The 16,438-nt window shown below is 35.0% G+C and overlaps 2 protein-coding genes and 1 long non-coding RNA gene across 3 annotated transcripts; 1 reads left to right on the forward strand and 2 right to left on the reverse strand.

The window, feature by feature from the left end:
- Nucleotides 1-3,467: 3,467 nt before the first annotated feature.
- On the forward strand, nt 3,468-4,060 carry LOC116176468. The gene is made up of 2 exons (XR_004146445.1): nt 3,468-3,754; nt 3,941-4,060. It is a non-coding gene; the product is annotated as an uncharacterized LOC116176468 (long non-coding RNA).
- A 371-nt stretch (nt 4,061-4,431) lies between these two features.
- LOC116176109 (serine/threonine-protein kinase GL21140-like) lies at nt 4,432-8,080 on the reverse strand (the record flags this gene model as incomplete). The annotated part of the gene is made up of 7 exons (XM_031494583.1): nt 4,432-5,729; nt 6,889-7,035; nt 7,084-7,229; nt 7,274-7,394; nt 7,444-7,535; nt 7,589-7,737; nt 7,788-8,080. Coding segments are annotated over 7 exons (1,206 nt in total), but the record flags the coding sequence as incomplete, so codon positions are not given.
- A 3,141-nt stretch (nt 8,081-11,221) lies between these two features.
- Nucleotides 11,222-11,930, reverse strand: LOC116176466 (vacuolar protein sorting-associated protein 51 homolog). Its single transcript, XM_031495055.1, has 3 exons — nt 11,735-11,930; nt 11,545-11,679; nt 11,222-11,494 (listed from the first exon to the last, which is right to left on the reverse strand). Exons 1-3 carry the CDS (start codon nt 11,813-11,815, stop codon nt 11,237-11,239), a joined length of 474 nt encoding a protein of 157 aa, XP_031350915.1. The 5' UTR covers nt 11,816-11,930; the 3' UTR covers nt 11,222-11,236.
- Nucleotides 11,931-16,438: the final 4,508 nt, after the last annotated feature.

Here is a 16,438-nt window from a genome sequence, read left to right on the forward strand (position 1 = left end):
AGGAGATTGAAGGTTAAAATAAATTTTAAGTGAGGTTAGGTTAGCGTGCTAGTTAGGTTAGCTCAGAAATCTGGTATCAGGAGAATATAATGTGCGAGGAGGTCGAAGGTTATAATAAAATTTAAGTGAGGTTAGGTTAGCGTGCTAGTTAGGTTAGCTCAGAAATCTGGTATCAGGAGAATATAATGTGCGAGGAGATCGAATGTTAAAATAAAATTTAAGTGAGGTTAGGTAAGCGTGCTAGTTAGGTTAGCTCAGAAATCTGGTATCAGGAGAATATAATGTGCGAGGAGATCGAAGGTTAATATAAAATTTAAGTGAGGTTAGGTTAGCGTGCTAGTTAGGTTAGCTCAGAAATCTGGTATCAGGAGAATATAATGTTCGAGGAGATCGAAGGTTAAAATAAAATTTAAGTGAGGTTAGGTTAGCGTGCTAGTTAGGTTAGCTCAGAAATCTGGTATCATGATAATGTTCAAGGAGTTGATTGAAGGTTAGGTTAGACTCGTAGTTAGGTTAGGTCAGATTAGTTTGGGCGTTTTAAATTTTTACAAATCTTGTATCTAACCTAACTCACATGGAACAGAACTCTCAAGTCTTTAAAATGATGGCCGATTTAAAATTCTTATTTATTGCGGCGTACTCTTATGCCGATTTAATTCGTGTATTGCGAACAGATACTTTATTAAAATCGTCAAAAATCTAGGTATAGGTATACCAAAGGGGTATACGGACGGCCGTCCGTCTATCCGCCCTGTCCTTTGGCATTCCAAAAACGCTATGACACTAGGAATAGGCTAATAATACAGGAGCGAAATGTTTAATTTTCGAGTTTCGTGGTTTACTCCTTTGACAGCGAAAGGCACAAATCCCAAAATGTTTATAGCCTTGCCTGAGTTTTTGGTTAATATTAAAATAATCAAAGCAGAATACATTGTGCTGACATCTGTCTTTATTACTGGGAACTAAAATTTTATCGCTAAATGCAGGATACTTTATTACCATCATTATTTTAGTTGGAACTTACACCTCAAAGATGTCGCCACACTAATTTTGTAATGTACTTTATGAAACTAACGTTAGATGTCAGAGCGTAGTTTTTAAAAACCATAGATATATGAAGTTTTAACCTCAAGTGCATAATGAATGTTTGTTTATTTTATAGTCAAAAATTAAACTTTGTTATCATTCCTTTCTCGCTTACAGGTTTAAATTAGGGAACTGGGTAATGGGAGTGACAGGAAAGCGGCAGACTCAACCTTAGCGGAATATGTTACTGTTCGCTCTGGGTCGTGCAATCGAAGACATGTAGAGTTCTGGATGGATGAGAAATGTTAGCATTGAATTCAGACAACACAAATTGAAAAGGGAAATGCTTTGTAACCAAAACAGGAGGACACCGTGGAGAACCCGCAGAAAACCCATTCTAATGCAACTCAAATTTCTCAAGGTTAAAATCGGAACGATTACATGATTGCAGCAGCTGGCGATGGTGCGAAGCTATTCTTTAAAGAATTGAGCCTAGAGTTTATTTGATAGAACTACAGTTATAGAAACGGTAGTGAAATTGGCAGCGAAATAAGGCAAAAGTGTTACGCAGTTTGCAATCACGAAAAAATGTGTTGTTTGTGCGATCTTCGTGTGAAAGTTGTTGTAAAACGGTTCAGTTTAATGTACCTGTTATTGAAATTGTTCTTCCAAGAACTTTAAATAAACTCCTATGCATAAGAAGTTACGAATTGCAAAAATAAATGTTTTCTGTTCATTGAGCATGATGTGTTGCCTACAAACCAGGCTACACAAATATCGAGTGCCCATATTCAAATTAGGGATTTGCTTGAATCTCCCCAATCTGCCGTTTTTATTGAGGGTAAGGAGGGCCTCCACGAACGAATGGCCCAGGGCCCCGAAAGACTTAAAAACGGCACTGCAATTAAGGAATAATAAGTGCAACGTTGCTATTAATAGCATAAATCAAATAAAATATTAAAACAAGGTGCATACGTGGCGACATCTCAACTAGACTTCTTAAACTATAATTGATAGAAAGTGTATCGAGTGCCATGGAGATGGCGCACTAGTACTTGATGTATAAATTATCTATTCATAAACCGGACGTTTAAACTACAATTGCTCTACAGATCTTGCAAGACTCCGTACATTTTGAACTGCCATTTATTCAGACTTCTCAATCAAAAGTTATAGCCTAGAAACCAATTTCGAAAGAAAATTCAAAGGGCTGTAACTTTTGAACTAGTAGCCCAATCTTGGAACTGTTTGAAATTATGGATTCTATGGGCCAAATTCTATAAGAAAATGTTTTTTTTGCCAACTTAAGACATATTGATTCTAAAGTTTCCTGTAGTTTTTCATAATTACTTTTTAATTAAATTAAAGTCCCGAAATAGAAAAAATAGTATGAAAAACACGTGTTACAATGCTTTATTGTAATACTCCTATCTTGTGGACACTCGTGGCTCCGCTTCGCTACGCCACTCGTGCCATTAAATAGTCGTATTACAATAGGTCGCATTGTAACACTTGTCTTTCAATATACTATTCCCGGTCGATCTCAGACAATTTTTTTTCCGGCCTCAAAAAAAGGCAGTACTTTTAAGTTATTCAAATATTTGAGAACAATTTAGAAAAGTTTAGGGAAAGTTTCCATTGTCACAAAATCAAATATAAAAATCCGATACAACTGAATACCGAACGATCCTGGAGTGAAACTTTTTGACTCGATAGTCTACGTAACTTAAAAACATAGGGACCTTTCTTATATCCTTAAGACCATGTATACCAATTTTCAAAGCCATGGCACGTTTCTAAACAAACTATCATGCACACGGACAAACGGATGGTCAAAAATGGATCTGTTTCAAAATCGCTAGGATTAATTTCAGAAAGGCGTACGTATATCAGTGCACGACGTACGATCGCTTTGAAAACTGGTACACGTATTCTTAAGGATATAACTGGTATAAGAAAGGTCCTGGTAGGTACCTCCTATATAATAATATAATAATAATATACGCTTTTACTCCCCTTAAATTTGTATATAACAATAGAAATATAAAAAAAGCTAACCCCATACAAAGTATAACTTAATTTTTTAAGTAGTATTAAGACTTTTATCTAGTAAGTATACTATTTTAAATTTTTAATGTATTTGAGTGACAAGTATTCGAATACTTTTTATAGTATTCGAATGCATTTTAAAGTATTTGAATACTTATTTTTTAAAGTATGTATTTGAATACTTTCAATGTATCTGTATCTAGTATTCGCTTGTGCTGGACGTAAAAGTATTTAGTATTCAAATACCTTTGATTTGTGTAAAGTATTTACTATTTAGTATTCAAATACTTTTTGAAAGTATTCTGCCCAGCTCTGAGTATAAATGAGTTACTATGGTGATACTTAATGCCCTAGGGCATAAAGTGGTACTTTATGCCCGCGTATCACAGTTATAAAATGTGCTATGATAGGTTAGTAAGACATAAAAGATATTTCGGAAAAAAATATTTAAATGAAGTTTAAAACAGAAGAGTTTTTTACGCGAAACTTAGTGCTCTACAATTTATTTTAGCGTCGAGTTTTAAGCGAGAATCTTATGCTTTCTCCCAATCGTCCGATCGCTCGCTCTATGGCTTCATGTCCATCGATTTAAGAGTAGGAATGGACCGCCTACGATGAAATGTTGCAAGTGGACGTTGGACGTAGCTGCCGACAAGATCTTACTGATGGTGGATCAAAAGTAAGTTTTGAAAAATAAATTGACAATTCAAATTTCTACTTTATCGGCATATACTTGATTTTTTCAAAAGAATTATGTCGCAAAAAGGATTTGAATTTATATAAATTCCGTTTAATAAATTCAATGGTAATATAATCAAAACAAGCGCTGGCACGTTAAAGCAAATTCAAATTCTTACGCTTGCAGTTGCAACACATCTGCAAAGTTGTTCAACTCCAATACCCGCAGGGGGGAAGCAGTGGATAGGGCGGCGGATTTTGAATATCAATTGGAAAGACAGAAAAACAGTAGGTACTAGTAAGAGTTGAAGAAAAGAGATCAATCATCGACATCGTTAACAAAAGAAAGAGAAATTGGTTGGAACAGTGATGCAGAGAACCGAGTGATGATGTACTGTCTGTATATCAACACAAATCTCTGCTTATACACTCTGTAATTCCAATAAGCTCATACACATTTAGCCGGTATTATAAAGTTATACTTAACTATGTTGACAGCTAACACTTGTTAAGAGCATGTGAAAGGTGTTGATGTTTTTGCACATAGTAATATAAACAATCACATGCTTAACAACACTGTTAATGCAACAACATAGTCAAGTTTGGCTTTATAATACCGCCTTAAGCATCTTCACATGTTGGAATTGATAATGGGAGTCTTAGGTGGAATATAATAAATTCAGAATTCATAATCTTATATTCTCTCTCTAATACAGATGAATTAAGTGATGGTACATAATAAATAATACTTCTCATTACAATATTAAAAAAAAATTAGAAAATAGCAAAATCTGATACCAGGCACTGGAATGAATTATGTACAATACTAAGTAAGCTTTGTTCAACAATTACGTGCATAACATTGCAAAGGCCAGCAATTTCCAATTAGAGGAAACTATTGATTACTAAAATCATTACTTAATATGTATTGTCTGTGTACTAAGGGCATGGATTTTAATTTCTTGTTTCTTTGGTTGCATTGTTGCAGCATGCAGTTTCCCAGACAGAATTTTGTAAAAATAGTGTAGCACAAATAAAAAAACGAGAAATCAGACTTGACTCAGTCTTTACAATTTGGATATTTAGCAAACACAAATGAAACAAAAAGCAGATTTTGCTATTTTGTTGAACAGTCGTAATATAAATAAATAAAATTGCACTGGATAGAAGGAATTACGACCAATGTGTTCTCCCCCAATAGTTTTGGGGAAGATCACCTTCTTTCGCATTACCCTGTTACCTTAACAATGCACATCACAAATCGATTCAAGTTTACAAAGCTATCGGTCGATGCAGTGGAAAATAATATCGATTGATAATTTAGACCCGTTTCCATTCTATATTAGTCATCCATGTCTATCTATATAGACACAAAAATCTATCTACAATTATTGAATGTTGCTTGTTCATAATGCGAGAAGAAAAATCAAATTACCTGAAACAAGTGACAAAAAAAAATACTACTCACTTGCTCACCTACTTGATGGAAACTTAAAAAACGAATTTAGGCCTCCGATTTACACTGACGGCCATTTCATTGAAAATTAATCTCTTGCATAAAAATCACAATAATACAAAACAAATGACAACTTTGGCATTCCACAAAACGGAAGAAATGAAGGCAAAATATGGTTTTGATTTCTTTAGTCTTAAAACTAAATAAATTAAAAAATTCGAGTATCACCGAAGGATAATAAGCATCTATTTGTACATGAGAATTAACAATTGGCTACGTGTAACCATGGATGGTCCAGGACGTCTTCCGCCGAAAATCTCAATTCGGGTGCTAGCTGCAGCATATTCTGTATCAATTCCTTTGCGTACATCGACACGTCCTGCCAATATTCGTCTGGGAAATCGTATTGTCCTGATAAAATGCAGTCAAAAAGCTTCTCCTGATCATTGTCTTGACTGGCAAATGGCGGGTAACCGCATAATAAAATATATAAAATAACTCCCGCTGCCCAAACATCAATCTGAAACAAAAATTCACTTCGTAACATACAAACAGTGGCAGTGGAATCCACTCATAAAGAAATGTTCCTGTTGGCTATAGTGGGGTCAAGCAAATGTGCCACTTTCTTGCATTATAGAACAGGGTTGCCGCTATTATTATAGTGTTCAATTAAGGATGTCCAATAATAGAAGGCTTAAGTCTAAAGCTCCAAGCTCTTTTGAGTGTAATTGAAATCCTTAGAGGAATTGAAATTCTTTAGACAAACTGTGGGCTAGTCGCATGATCACTTTTTTCAATTTTTTTTTGTCGAGTACAGGGTGGTCCAAACATTCTTATGGAAACGCCCTTTATTCTGAGATATAAAAAAAATGGACCTAGGTATCTGGAGCTCAATTTTGAACAGAAAATCAATGGCGCAAACAGAATTCAGACCATTTTTTTCTATCTCTTAAAATAAAGGTTGTTTCCATAAGAAATTGTCCAATTTGGACCACCCTGTACAAGACATGTACAACTAAAAAGGGTCGTCATGAAATAGTTAATCATGCATTCCAGAAATTCAGAGGTTTTTGAAAGGGATAAATAAATGTTTGGAAGTTGAGTAAACCAATTCGAAAATTTATTCCAGCCCTATCTTGTGTTCTGTTTTTTGTGTTTTTTTTAATTTGAAATTAGGGTAGATTGATAATGAAAAATGATATACAGTCAGTTTCAAATTAAGTCGACAGGCACTATTGCTAACTTTTTTAGTTGTAGAGTTAGAATGACGATTAAATTACCAAAATTGTGTATTTTTTTGTACTGAATCCAAATCTGCAGACGTATAGTTGCGTTAGACAATTTAAACGGGTCAAAAATGTTCTTAATATTCCAATTAGTAATTGCGTAATCTTTGACAAAGGGTTTACTGCAACACAAAAAGGAAAATTACCTTTCCTACAGATGTTCTACTTTACTCTAGGAACAATTACTAGGTAATATTACGCTGTTTCTCACATACAAAGATAAGCCCGTAAAATTAGACATAAATTGTGTACATTTTCCGTAGGAGGCTTGGTATCTAGTCATATTTCTAGAAGTGCAATACTGAAATATTTATAATGAAGCATTTACTATGGACTTTGTTTTCTACACTCTAGTCAAGGTAAGCTCCTCGTCAGTTCTAAAATCCAACTTACTTTTAAACCGTATCCTGACTCCGCAAGTATCTCCGGGGCAACATATGTGGGTGTTCCACACACTGTATACAAAGGACCTGTAACCTCACAAGCTAGCCCAAAATCGCCCAATTTTAAAGCCTTAATTTTGGACCCTTTCATATCCACCTGCAAAAGACAAACTAGTTTTACACTTTACTTTCATTACACTTTTACCAGCAAGTTTTCAGGTTTAACATCTCGATGTACAATATTAAGGTTGTGCAGATACGCTAACGCCGAAGTTAAATGGGTGATCATTAGAGCTGCTTGTTCTTCGGAGAATTTCTGGGCAACAGTTATTGCGTCGAATAAATCGCCACCTAAACAACGAACGTATGAAATGCACGATTCAGTTGCAAGATACCTTTAACTAATTCGCAAACTAAATACAACATCGGCTTAGTATCCTGCTCGTCTACAAGTCTCATGACATTCGGATGATTCAATCTCCTAAGTATCCGTACCTCATTCTCGACCATATCTTCCTACAGTTCCAGATTTAAAAAGTTGAACGGATAAAATTTATTTACAAACCTTCCCTTTGCACTTGGACTTGTCTATGATCTTCAATGCGTGCCCTACATTTGTGGTTTTATCTACACATAATCTCACTACTGCAAAATTTCCTACAACCAACAATAAATCGGTGCTCTTTCCCAACCACTATCAACAGACATACCGTCCCCGATCATTCTTCCGACACTGTATTTTTGGAGTAACGATGGCGGTAACGTTATATTGACATCTTTACTTAATTTTGTTAACAAATTTTCATCAGAAATGTACGTTTTCAATTCTTTTTTAGGCATCTTTGGTTTCGGGCCAAAACTACAACATTTTATGATACACTCTGCAAAATTATTACAGTCGTTTATTACCCATTTCTCAGTCCCGGTGTTTTTTTATACGACTGTATCGCCTTGCTCTCCTCGAATTCGAGCTCAAAATCATCGAGAGAAAATCTTTCGTTGCCGTACACGAAAAATACGTCCTCGCCTGAGAAAAACTGCTGTAAAACGGTAACGGGTTGGCCGGATAAGGTGAATACTTTTCTTACTGCTCCGGAATCTAACTGGGCGGTATCCGTTAGGGAGCTAAATACCTGTTCTAGGTTGGATGCGTTTCGTTTGTTCAATAACAATCGCAAAACCTGCAACAACACAAATGTCAAAAAGTATCAACATTTTTGAATCTGAAATCTGCCTTTTTTCTGTGCTACAGTTAACTTTAAGAACTTCTTAAAAAGAAAAATGCCACAACTCAACTCGAAACTCAACGCTAAGTTTGTTTCTGAGATACAGGATGAAAATGAAAAGTTTGACTTATTAGGATGTTATCGTATCTTCCTACCGATGTAAGATAGAAAAAAAGTAAAACGGGCCTATTTTAGAAATTTTTAAACAGAATCCAGTGCCGTAGTAAAAAAACTCTCGAAAAAACTTTTCTGGACTATCATCTGAAATTTGACCCAAAGTTATATTTTTTAAATGCAACACTCTGTATATCTTAACGTCAATTCCTTGCATTACTTTTCCTGATTACGTTGATGTATGACGACCGGCTTAGTGACATTTGGGATGTGAGTATTTATGCATTGAACTTAACTTTCGGTCTAATTTTGGGGTTTGTACTATTCTAGGTATCAGAAAAAACCATTGAAAGAATTATCCAGCTGGATACTTTTGAATTGAAACCTTTTGGCCCACGACCTAAAACTTATATATAAAAATTTTTCATTTCGGGAAGATTTGCAACGACTGATTTGGAATTATCACTCGAAAAATGAACACTTTACTTTGGCTGACTTACTAAGGGACGCGCGGGAAAATTTTGATTTTGATAAGGGGAAAACTACCTTATACAACATTCTAAAATCAATGGGTTATAAATACAAACACGTAAATGGACGTAAAATTCTCTGTGAACAAAAATATGTTGTTGCATCCAAAATTACATTTTTGAGGAAATTCTTGCAATACCAAAATTCAAGTGAAAATATAACATTCGTGTAGGTATCTGGACGAAACTTGGATTTTTCAAAATGGATTCAGCGTTCGAAAATGGGTACACGATTCTGAAATTAAAAGTAATCCGTCTAAAATTAAATCAAAAGGGAGCGTTTTACTGTTTTGCATGCGGGGTCTCGTTTTGGATTTTTGGAAGGGTGTAATCTATTACAAACTTCAAATAGTAACGAGGTAGAATCCATAATTTCAAACAGTTCCAAGATTGGGCTACTAGTTCAAAAGTTACAGCCCTTTGAATTTTCTTTCGAAATTGGTTTCTAGTCTATAACTTTTGATTGAGAAGTCTGATCGAAAAAGTACGAATTGTTTTGGATTCTACGCACCAAAATTAATAAGAAAAAGTGTTTTCCCGAGAAATTTTGGTGCAGTCGATTTTTGGTAAAAAAGGAAGGTTATACACTGCCTTTTTTTGAGCCCGAAAAGAAATTGTCTCAGATCGACCCGGAAAAAAAATTTTCTTATAGAATGTGGCCTGTAGAATCCATAATTTCAAACAGTTCCAAGATTGGGCTACTAGTTCAAAAATTACAGCCCTTTGAATTTTCTTTCGAAATTGGTTTCTAGTCTATAACTTTTGATTGAGAAGTCTGATCGAAAAAGTACGAATTGTTTGGATTCTACGCACCAAAATTAATAAGAAAAAGTGTTTTCCCGAGAAATTTTGGTGTAGTCGATTTTTGGTAAAAAAGGAAGGTTATACACTGCCTTTTTTTGAGCCCCGAAAAAAATTGTCTCAGATCGACCCGGAAAAAAAATTTTCTTATAGAATGTGGCCTGTAAAATCCATAATTTCAAACAGTTCCAAGATTGGGCTACTAGTTCAAAAGTTACAGCCCTTTGGGTGGTTAATCAATTATTTCCATCAGGCAGCTGCTCTAAGACTAAAAGGTTCCCCAAAGAATAGGAAGCTACCCGCCGTAAATATTAACAAAATGTACTAATCATCAAACAGCACAGATGGAAAACAAAAGACCCAAAGAAGAACATTCCAATGGCACCGTAGAAGCAAGAACTACACTCAAGCGCAGTTAGGTATCTAGCTATGACTAAGCATATAATTGTAAATATATAACAGCCTTTTGAAATTAATAATGTTCATTAGAGCCATTTGCCTACTCAATAAAGTATGAAACGTATTGAGCAAGTTGTTTCTCATGAAATTGATACGTACTAACCTATAACAAAATTACCACAAAATCCAAAACTAAATCTGGCAACTAGGTTTTGCACATTGACAGGAAATTATCATTTTGTATAAAATGGACATAACCTAATGAGTGACAGCACATATACACAGTGAATTTCATCACCCTAACATGACCTACTACTGGGACAATAACTATTGAACGGAGTATAGCAATAAACAATTTTTCAATTGACCTATTGAAACATTATTATTTTTTTTAATTATCTTACCCTCCAACCATCACCCCTCCAGTTAATTTACAAGATAAAGTACTTACATAGAAAAAGGTGGCCAGATTTTTCACATTTTTCGCTCGCTCAACAGGAACAAAAGTTATAGGACTTCGAGTGGATCGGGAACAGAAAAAACGCTGGGCCCAATATAATAGAAATCAACGTATTTCATTCCCTAAGTCATGTATCGAGTTAGGACTTTTGATAGATTATTCCCTATGCCTCTTATACTTAATAATAATAATAATGGTTTTTTGCCATTCAACCAATTCAATATAACTCTTCTCTGTGGTCTAGGTCAAAAGTTTTAGGGCAAAATGGACCCAAAATTATTCTTTACACATGAATTTAGAGTAGTAAAAGATTTCAAACGCACCAAGATCGTTGGGAAAAAGACTAAGAGCATTATATCAATGACCAAGACATGAATTTGATGCATTTTTGGCGACCACATGTATTTTTCTCAAAGTCAAAATAGAAAATTGTATGCATGACAACCTAAATGTTAGAGTACATACATGATATAAGTGCAATCAAGTATCGTATCGGTAGTAGAAAGCTCCTGCTATTATGAAATTTACCGCATCATACTGCCATAGTACTTTTGCTTCAAAATAAAAACTAACACGAGTTTTAACCAAAGCAAAATCTCCCAAAGCAGTTAATCTGGCTTAGTTATCATAAAATGGTACACAAACATATAATATTAGGCGGCCCTACTTTATAGTCACTATATTGTTATGGATTTCCAAGATAATAATTTCCCAGCTTCTTCAGTACAATTTTTAAATACCTAATTCATTTCTGTATAATCATCTTTTCACATGTCTTAAAATAAAACTGATCGCTACTGATAATCCAATAAATAATCAGTTCATACATCAAGGTAGGCGCCTTAAAACAATTACAATACTTGCCTGATTATAATTTTTCTCTTCCATTCTCAACTTCAAAGTGGAAGGCAATTTAAAGAGGAACTGCAACCTTTTCAGCAAACTATGTATACCCGAAAGCTTACTGATCTGCTCGCGAGTATCCTGCAAAGTGGAGGAGATTTGTTGAGAGAAGGAAGTTATCGATTCCATGTTTTGCGCCAATAAGTCCATTTCCGTTTCCATTTTCTTGAAGTCGGTCTTCATCTAACCGCATAACATTAATTCAAAATTGTATATACTTAAACCGTACAAACCTTGCGAACTGTATCCGTGGCTGTAATGAATTTGTTGTAATTTTCGTATACTAATGTTTGCATATCTGAATGTAACGTTTGCGTATCTTTTATTATTTCGTTTTCTTGGTCCATTACTTGCTTTAATGTGCTTTCCTAACACAGAAGTATTCGAGTAGTTTTTGCGTTTTAGGTGAAACAACAGACTTACCTTGAAAAGCTTTTCGAGATACAAGTTCGGTTCAAAATGTTGACCATTTATATCCAAAGGGTTTATATTTTTTTCGGACATTTTTGGTATGTTTATTAAGTTTATTTCTGTGAACAACTATCGAAAAACACAATAATAAAGCGGGATTAGCTGTTTACATTTGAAAATTTTCTGTACATTTATACATTAACCTAAAAAATATTCACAGCGGCGGAGGCACGAAATTATTCCCACGCAGTGGCGGATTGTATATAGGGGACTTGTTAATGTTAGACCATTGATTATATTGTACACACAACTTGTGTGTATAATCAATGGTTAGACATTCGATCGAGGCCTACGATTAAGATAAGCGCTCGAAAAAGTAATGTGACCTTAGGAGGCAGTTTGGAACACATTAAATACATTACAGATTAGGAGAAAGTCAATCAACGTTTTATCTAAGTGAAGCCCATTTTTCGAGATAATTTAGCCCAAAAACGCGTCTGCAGTCGTTCCATTATGCTTTTATTAAAACATACAAAGTTCTGTTATAGTCACCTCCCACACTGATTCCCCAAACTGTTTGAGTGAAACACACTTCAAAACTACGTAACTAGGGTACGTTCTCAGGTGCATCACTATGTGTAAATTTAGTTTTAATGGAACAGAGCGCTAGACTCGGTATAGCGGGAACCTTTTTTATTTATTTATTATCCCTCTTTTGTTCTGGGCCTTCAGGTTTGCGCTCAATTACAGAGTGAACCGCATAATGCTTTTTAGAGGTGCCTCTGCAGAAGGTTTTAAGTTGTTCTATGCTACTCCGGTGCATTTTGGTAACGACAAAAGTTATAACAACAAAAAACCCAGATTTAGTATGACTTAGTCCCCGGCGGTCCATGAACTAAATCCGGTGCTGGCCAAGGACGTCAAGATGTGCAGAGGTATTGCCGTAGAATTCAAGTTCCGGTTTGGGCGGTTAAGAGAAATCTACCTGCATACGTCCCGAGGTGGGTAAAGCGTGTTACCTACAGGTAGCAGAGACGGTTGCTTTATTACCTCGTGATAAAAGACCGGTCTTGTGATAAGCCCAGTTACGAAGATTTTTGGAATACGTTACGGCACTTGAAACGATAACTACAGATTCATGGAGTTACAAAAATTCTGAATATCGGATGTAGTCTTGATAGGCTGGAAGTGGTAGGAACCGGAGTGGAAATATTGCTATCATGCTATTATTGCTATCACCCCAGAGGAACTCCGCAACCGATTCGTAAGAAGACCACAGATTGTTTTAATGTTGAAAACACTTATAGGATGCTAGTTTTGAAGTTTATATGATACAAAATACCTATATGAAAAGCTTGAATGCTAAAAGGCACGATATCTCAAAAACGAGTGAACCGATTGCCATGAAATTTTTCAGGTGGATTCTTTATCAAATTTGGTAGGCCAAAAAATAAGGAAGGCCCATTTTGACATCTCATATATTACGGTGACGTAAAAATGACGCATCATTTACTGCCATTACGCTATTGCCTAAAATATGCAAAACATTTTTTCCTACAACATGGACCCAAATTTTGGAAAATATAAATGCTCCATACACATTTGATTATTGAAAAAAATATAATACTGATTTCCCACTTCGTTCAAGTCAATTTTAAAGGCCGTGATGTGTATCAAAGTGTCTGTCGTTTTTGAGGTTGCATTGTGTTGCGATGTAACCTGGCAAATTCACATTATTGTATGCATATTGTCGGTAGCCTCGTTATACAATATTGCAGATTGAAGAGTTGAGCACTATTTATGAGAACATGGTTTATTTCGTTCGTCCAACTACAAAACCTCAAAGTACCGTAACGGCGTAACGTGTGATGTGTCAAAACCAAGAAAATGTTTCAAAAGTTGATAGCTTCGATATTTTTAAAAAATACAAAAATGGTACAAAACAGAATTTTGTTCCATTTTTACGTAGAAATCAGTAGCGTGGAATTAATTATCATATCTACTATACAATTCTTAAGAAATAACCCAAAGGTTGAAACACTATGTTTTTCATGTTCACTTGTTTTCATAGCATACCTACCTAATTTGTAATAATTAAAAATCGTTTTGCTCAAATTTTTCCACAATTTTATAAATAAGAATATCAACCCCTCTGTCGTTTAGAAGAGTGAAAAAAAACCTGATATGAAATATTGTTGCGTCATTGATTTGTGAATCAATTTTAGACAAGTTTTTTTTATCGATTTTGCACACTTTATATAGATGTTACAGTGTTTTAGCGTATGTCTGCGTATGTCTGGAATTGATTCACAAATCAATGACGCAGGGCCCCAGACTCCTGATTTCAAGTGTAGGTAACCACATCGATTATTGTTGACCATTTAAAATTTGTTTAGTGCTTACTATTTATTTTAGTTAGATCAAAGTGCCCCATTTCGCAGATAATGACGTGTATTACATCCCTGTAATTAAGCAAAAGACCAACCTTGATTTTAAAGACCTAACAATAACAATCCGAGCTTGATGGATATCTACACAATTAATATTAGAAACTAAACAATAACAGTATCAGTAAACTAACATTGGCATTATTAATCAATACATTGGTGATTATTTAATAATAATAGAAATTACAGTTTAAACAAACATCCCTGTCCACACACTTATAAATCTCATCGTGAGTGATCATGCTGCAGTAATCATCGATTGGTACTCGAAAGGTGCACATCGATTTTTTTAATTTTTCGTATATTAAGTAGTAGTGCCGTAGGTGATGAATTTAAATATCTCCTCGGTTCGACTGCTTTGTATGTGGAAAATAATTGTCTACAGTTTGAATTTTAATTATTTAAATAGACTTCGTTTTTTTTATTAGTGTAATGCGTGTATAATTTGTTATTTGAATAAACTATAGGTTCGACTGCTTTGTCGAAATTAACTTTTGCCTTAATTCTCTTTACCTCTCCTTACTCTGAAGTGGTGGAAATGAAGAATTCGTGAGTAAATTGTATTTCTTTAGATGTACCCTATCAAAGTGTTAGATAAAATAATCATGTTACTGATGGGAGATTTTAATCATCATTACTTGGATGTGGTAGTAGTAGGTAATTTTTCTAGCTTTGCTAATCGTATGTAGGTATATGCAAAATAGAAAGAAATGCCGCTCTATTAACACAGTTAACATTTAGAGCTAATCTACGTCCTCGGGCGTCAGATTTAATTTTTTAAATGCTGTTTCCTATTTAAGACGCTTCCTGCCTATCTTATTCATCACAAACTGTCCCGCATTTTTGTGGCGTTGTTCTTTTTCTTACAGATTTATGAATGGTGATCCCGTAATTTAATTTATCAATTGACCGAGTCGTGTCACGTATCAATGAAGTAAATAGTTCTGACATGAAGGTACTTTAGCTCTCATCATCAGTTCTACTTGTGCAGATAGAATAATGACGCCTTTTATTGCTGGGAGATCTTATTTTTAAATGAAGCAAACGCAATTTTGCACGTGTTCATATTTTATAGTTCTTATTACCTATTTGTGGCTAATGGAAATTAACAGAAGACCAATTTTCCTCATTAGCTTCGAGGAGGGTGATTGTGATCGTCATACTCATACAATTATGCGTATTACTGTTTCAATGCCAAGGACAAAATTGGAGTCGGATCAAAATGTTTATTGGTTTGAAGGGGCTTCCTATATGGAACTAAGGTAACCTAGAGATTGTAATTTTGAACATGTTTATACTCATGTTGAGGCTTACGGTTGATGTTGGGGGGTGCATATCATTTCACTTGTCCATACGTATACCTCATCTAGTGTGGCTATAAATTAGGTAAATAACCGAAAACCTATAGTGAGGCGCGAAAAATACATATATGATACCGGCAATCTGTATAATTCTGGTATACTATAGGACAGTTACATTCCCTAGGTACCTATTGTATAGAATACTTGAATTCAGAATATACTTTCTGTCCGTCCGTCTGTGTACAGGATAACTCGCGAACGGTTTCGAATTGTCCAATTCTGTTTTCAGTAGATAGACAATGGTGAATTAAGGGACAAACTGATTAAATTGACTGTATATTGGTTTGAAACCGTTTATTTATGCACAGATTTCCTTCGGAAAACATAAAGCTCTTTATTTTGATGTATCGAGTGTGGTCAAAAATGACCCCCTCCCTCCTCATTTTTTACGGAAATACACGTTTTGAAACACCAGGAATCTGAATCAAACAAAATCTCGCACTGCCGGTCTTTATCGATTTGTACCTACTCTCATTTCCGGCTAAACGGTTGAATAGATTGGACCAAAATTTGATCCCGATACTCTTGCACATAGGTATAAAAAGACCGAATCGTGCAGGTGCGCGGGTGGCATCTGTGCTGGCCACAGAAAACTTTTTTTTAAATGAAAATGCAGAAGTTTCAACCATCCTTTAAAGCACTTAAATTTTTTTAAAACTCGAATTGTTTGAACTTCTAATACCGGAGTATAAGTTACCTACAGTCTCAAATATCATGAGGATACTTTTGCAAGCATGATTACTCCTAACCTTAAGTATAAGGTTAGGAAACTTTTGCGCCTTGTAACGAGGACTCGTTGGCAGATTTTATTTGATTCAAATTTTCCCTCATTTTTTTTAGATTCGTGGTATGCCTTCTGCCATGTCAGCCGCAACCTTAGCGCTGAAATTAGGAACGCGAAGGATATT

The sequence above is a fragment of the Photinus pyralis genome, unplaced genomic scaffold, assembly GCF_008802855.1.
Source record: "Photinus pyralis isolate 1611_PpyrPB1 unplaced genomic scaffold, Ppyr1.3 Ppyr1.4_LG7, whole genome shotgun sequence".
Lineage (NCBI taxonomy): Eukaryota > Metazoa > Arthropoda > Insecta > Coleoptera > Lampyridae > Photinus > Photinus pyralis.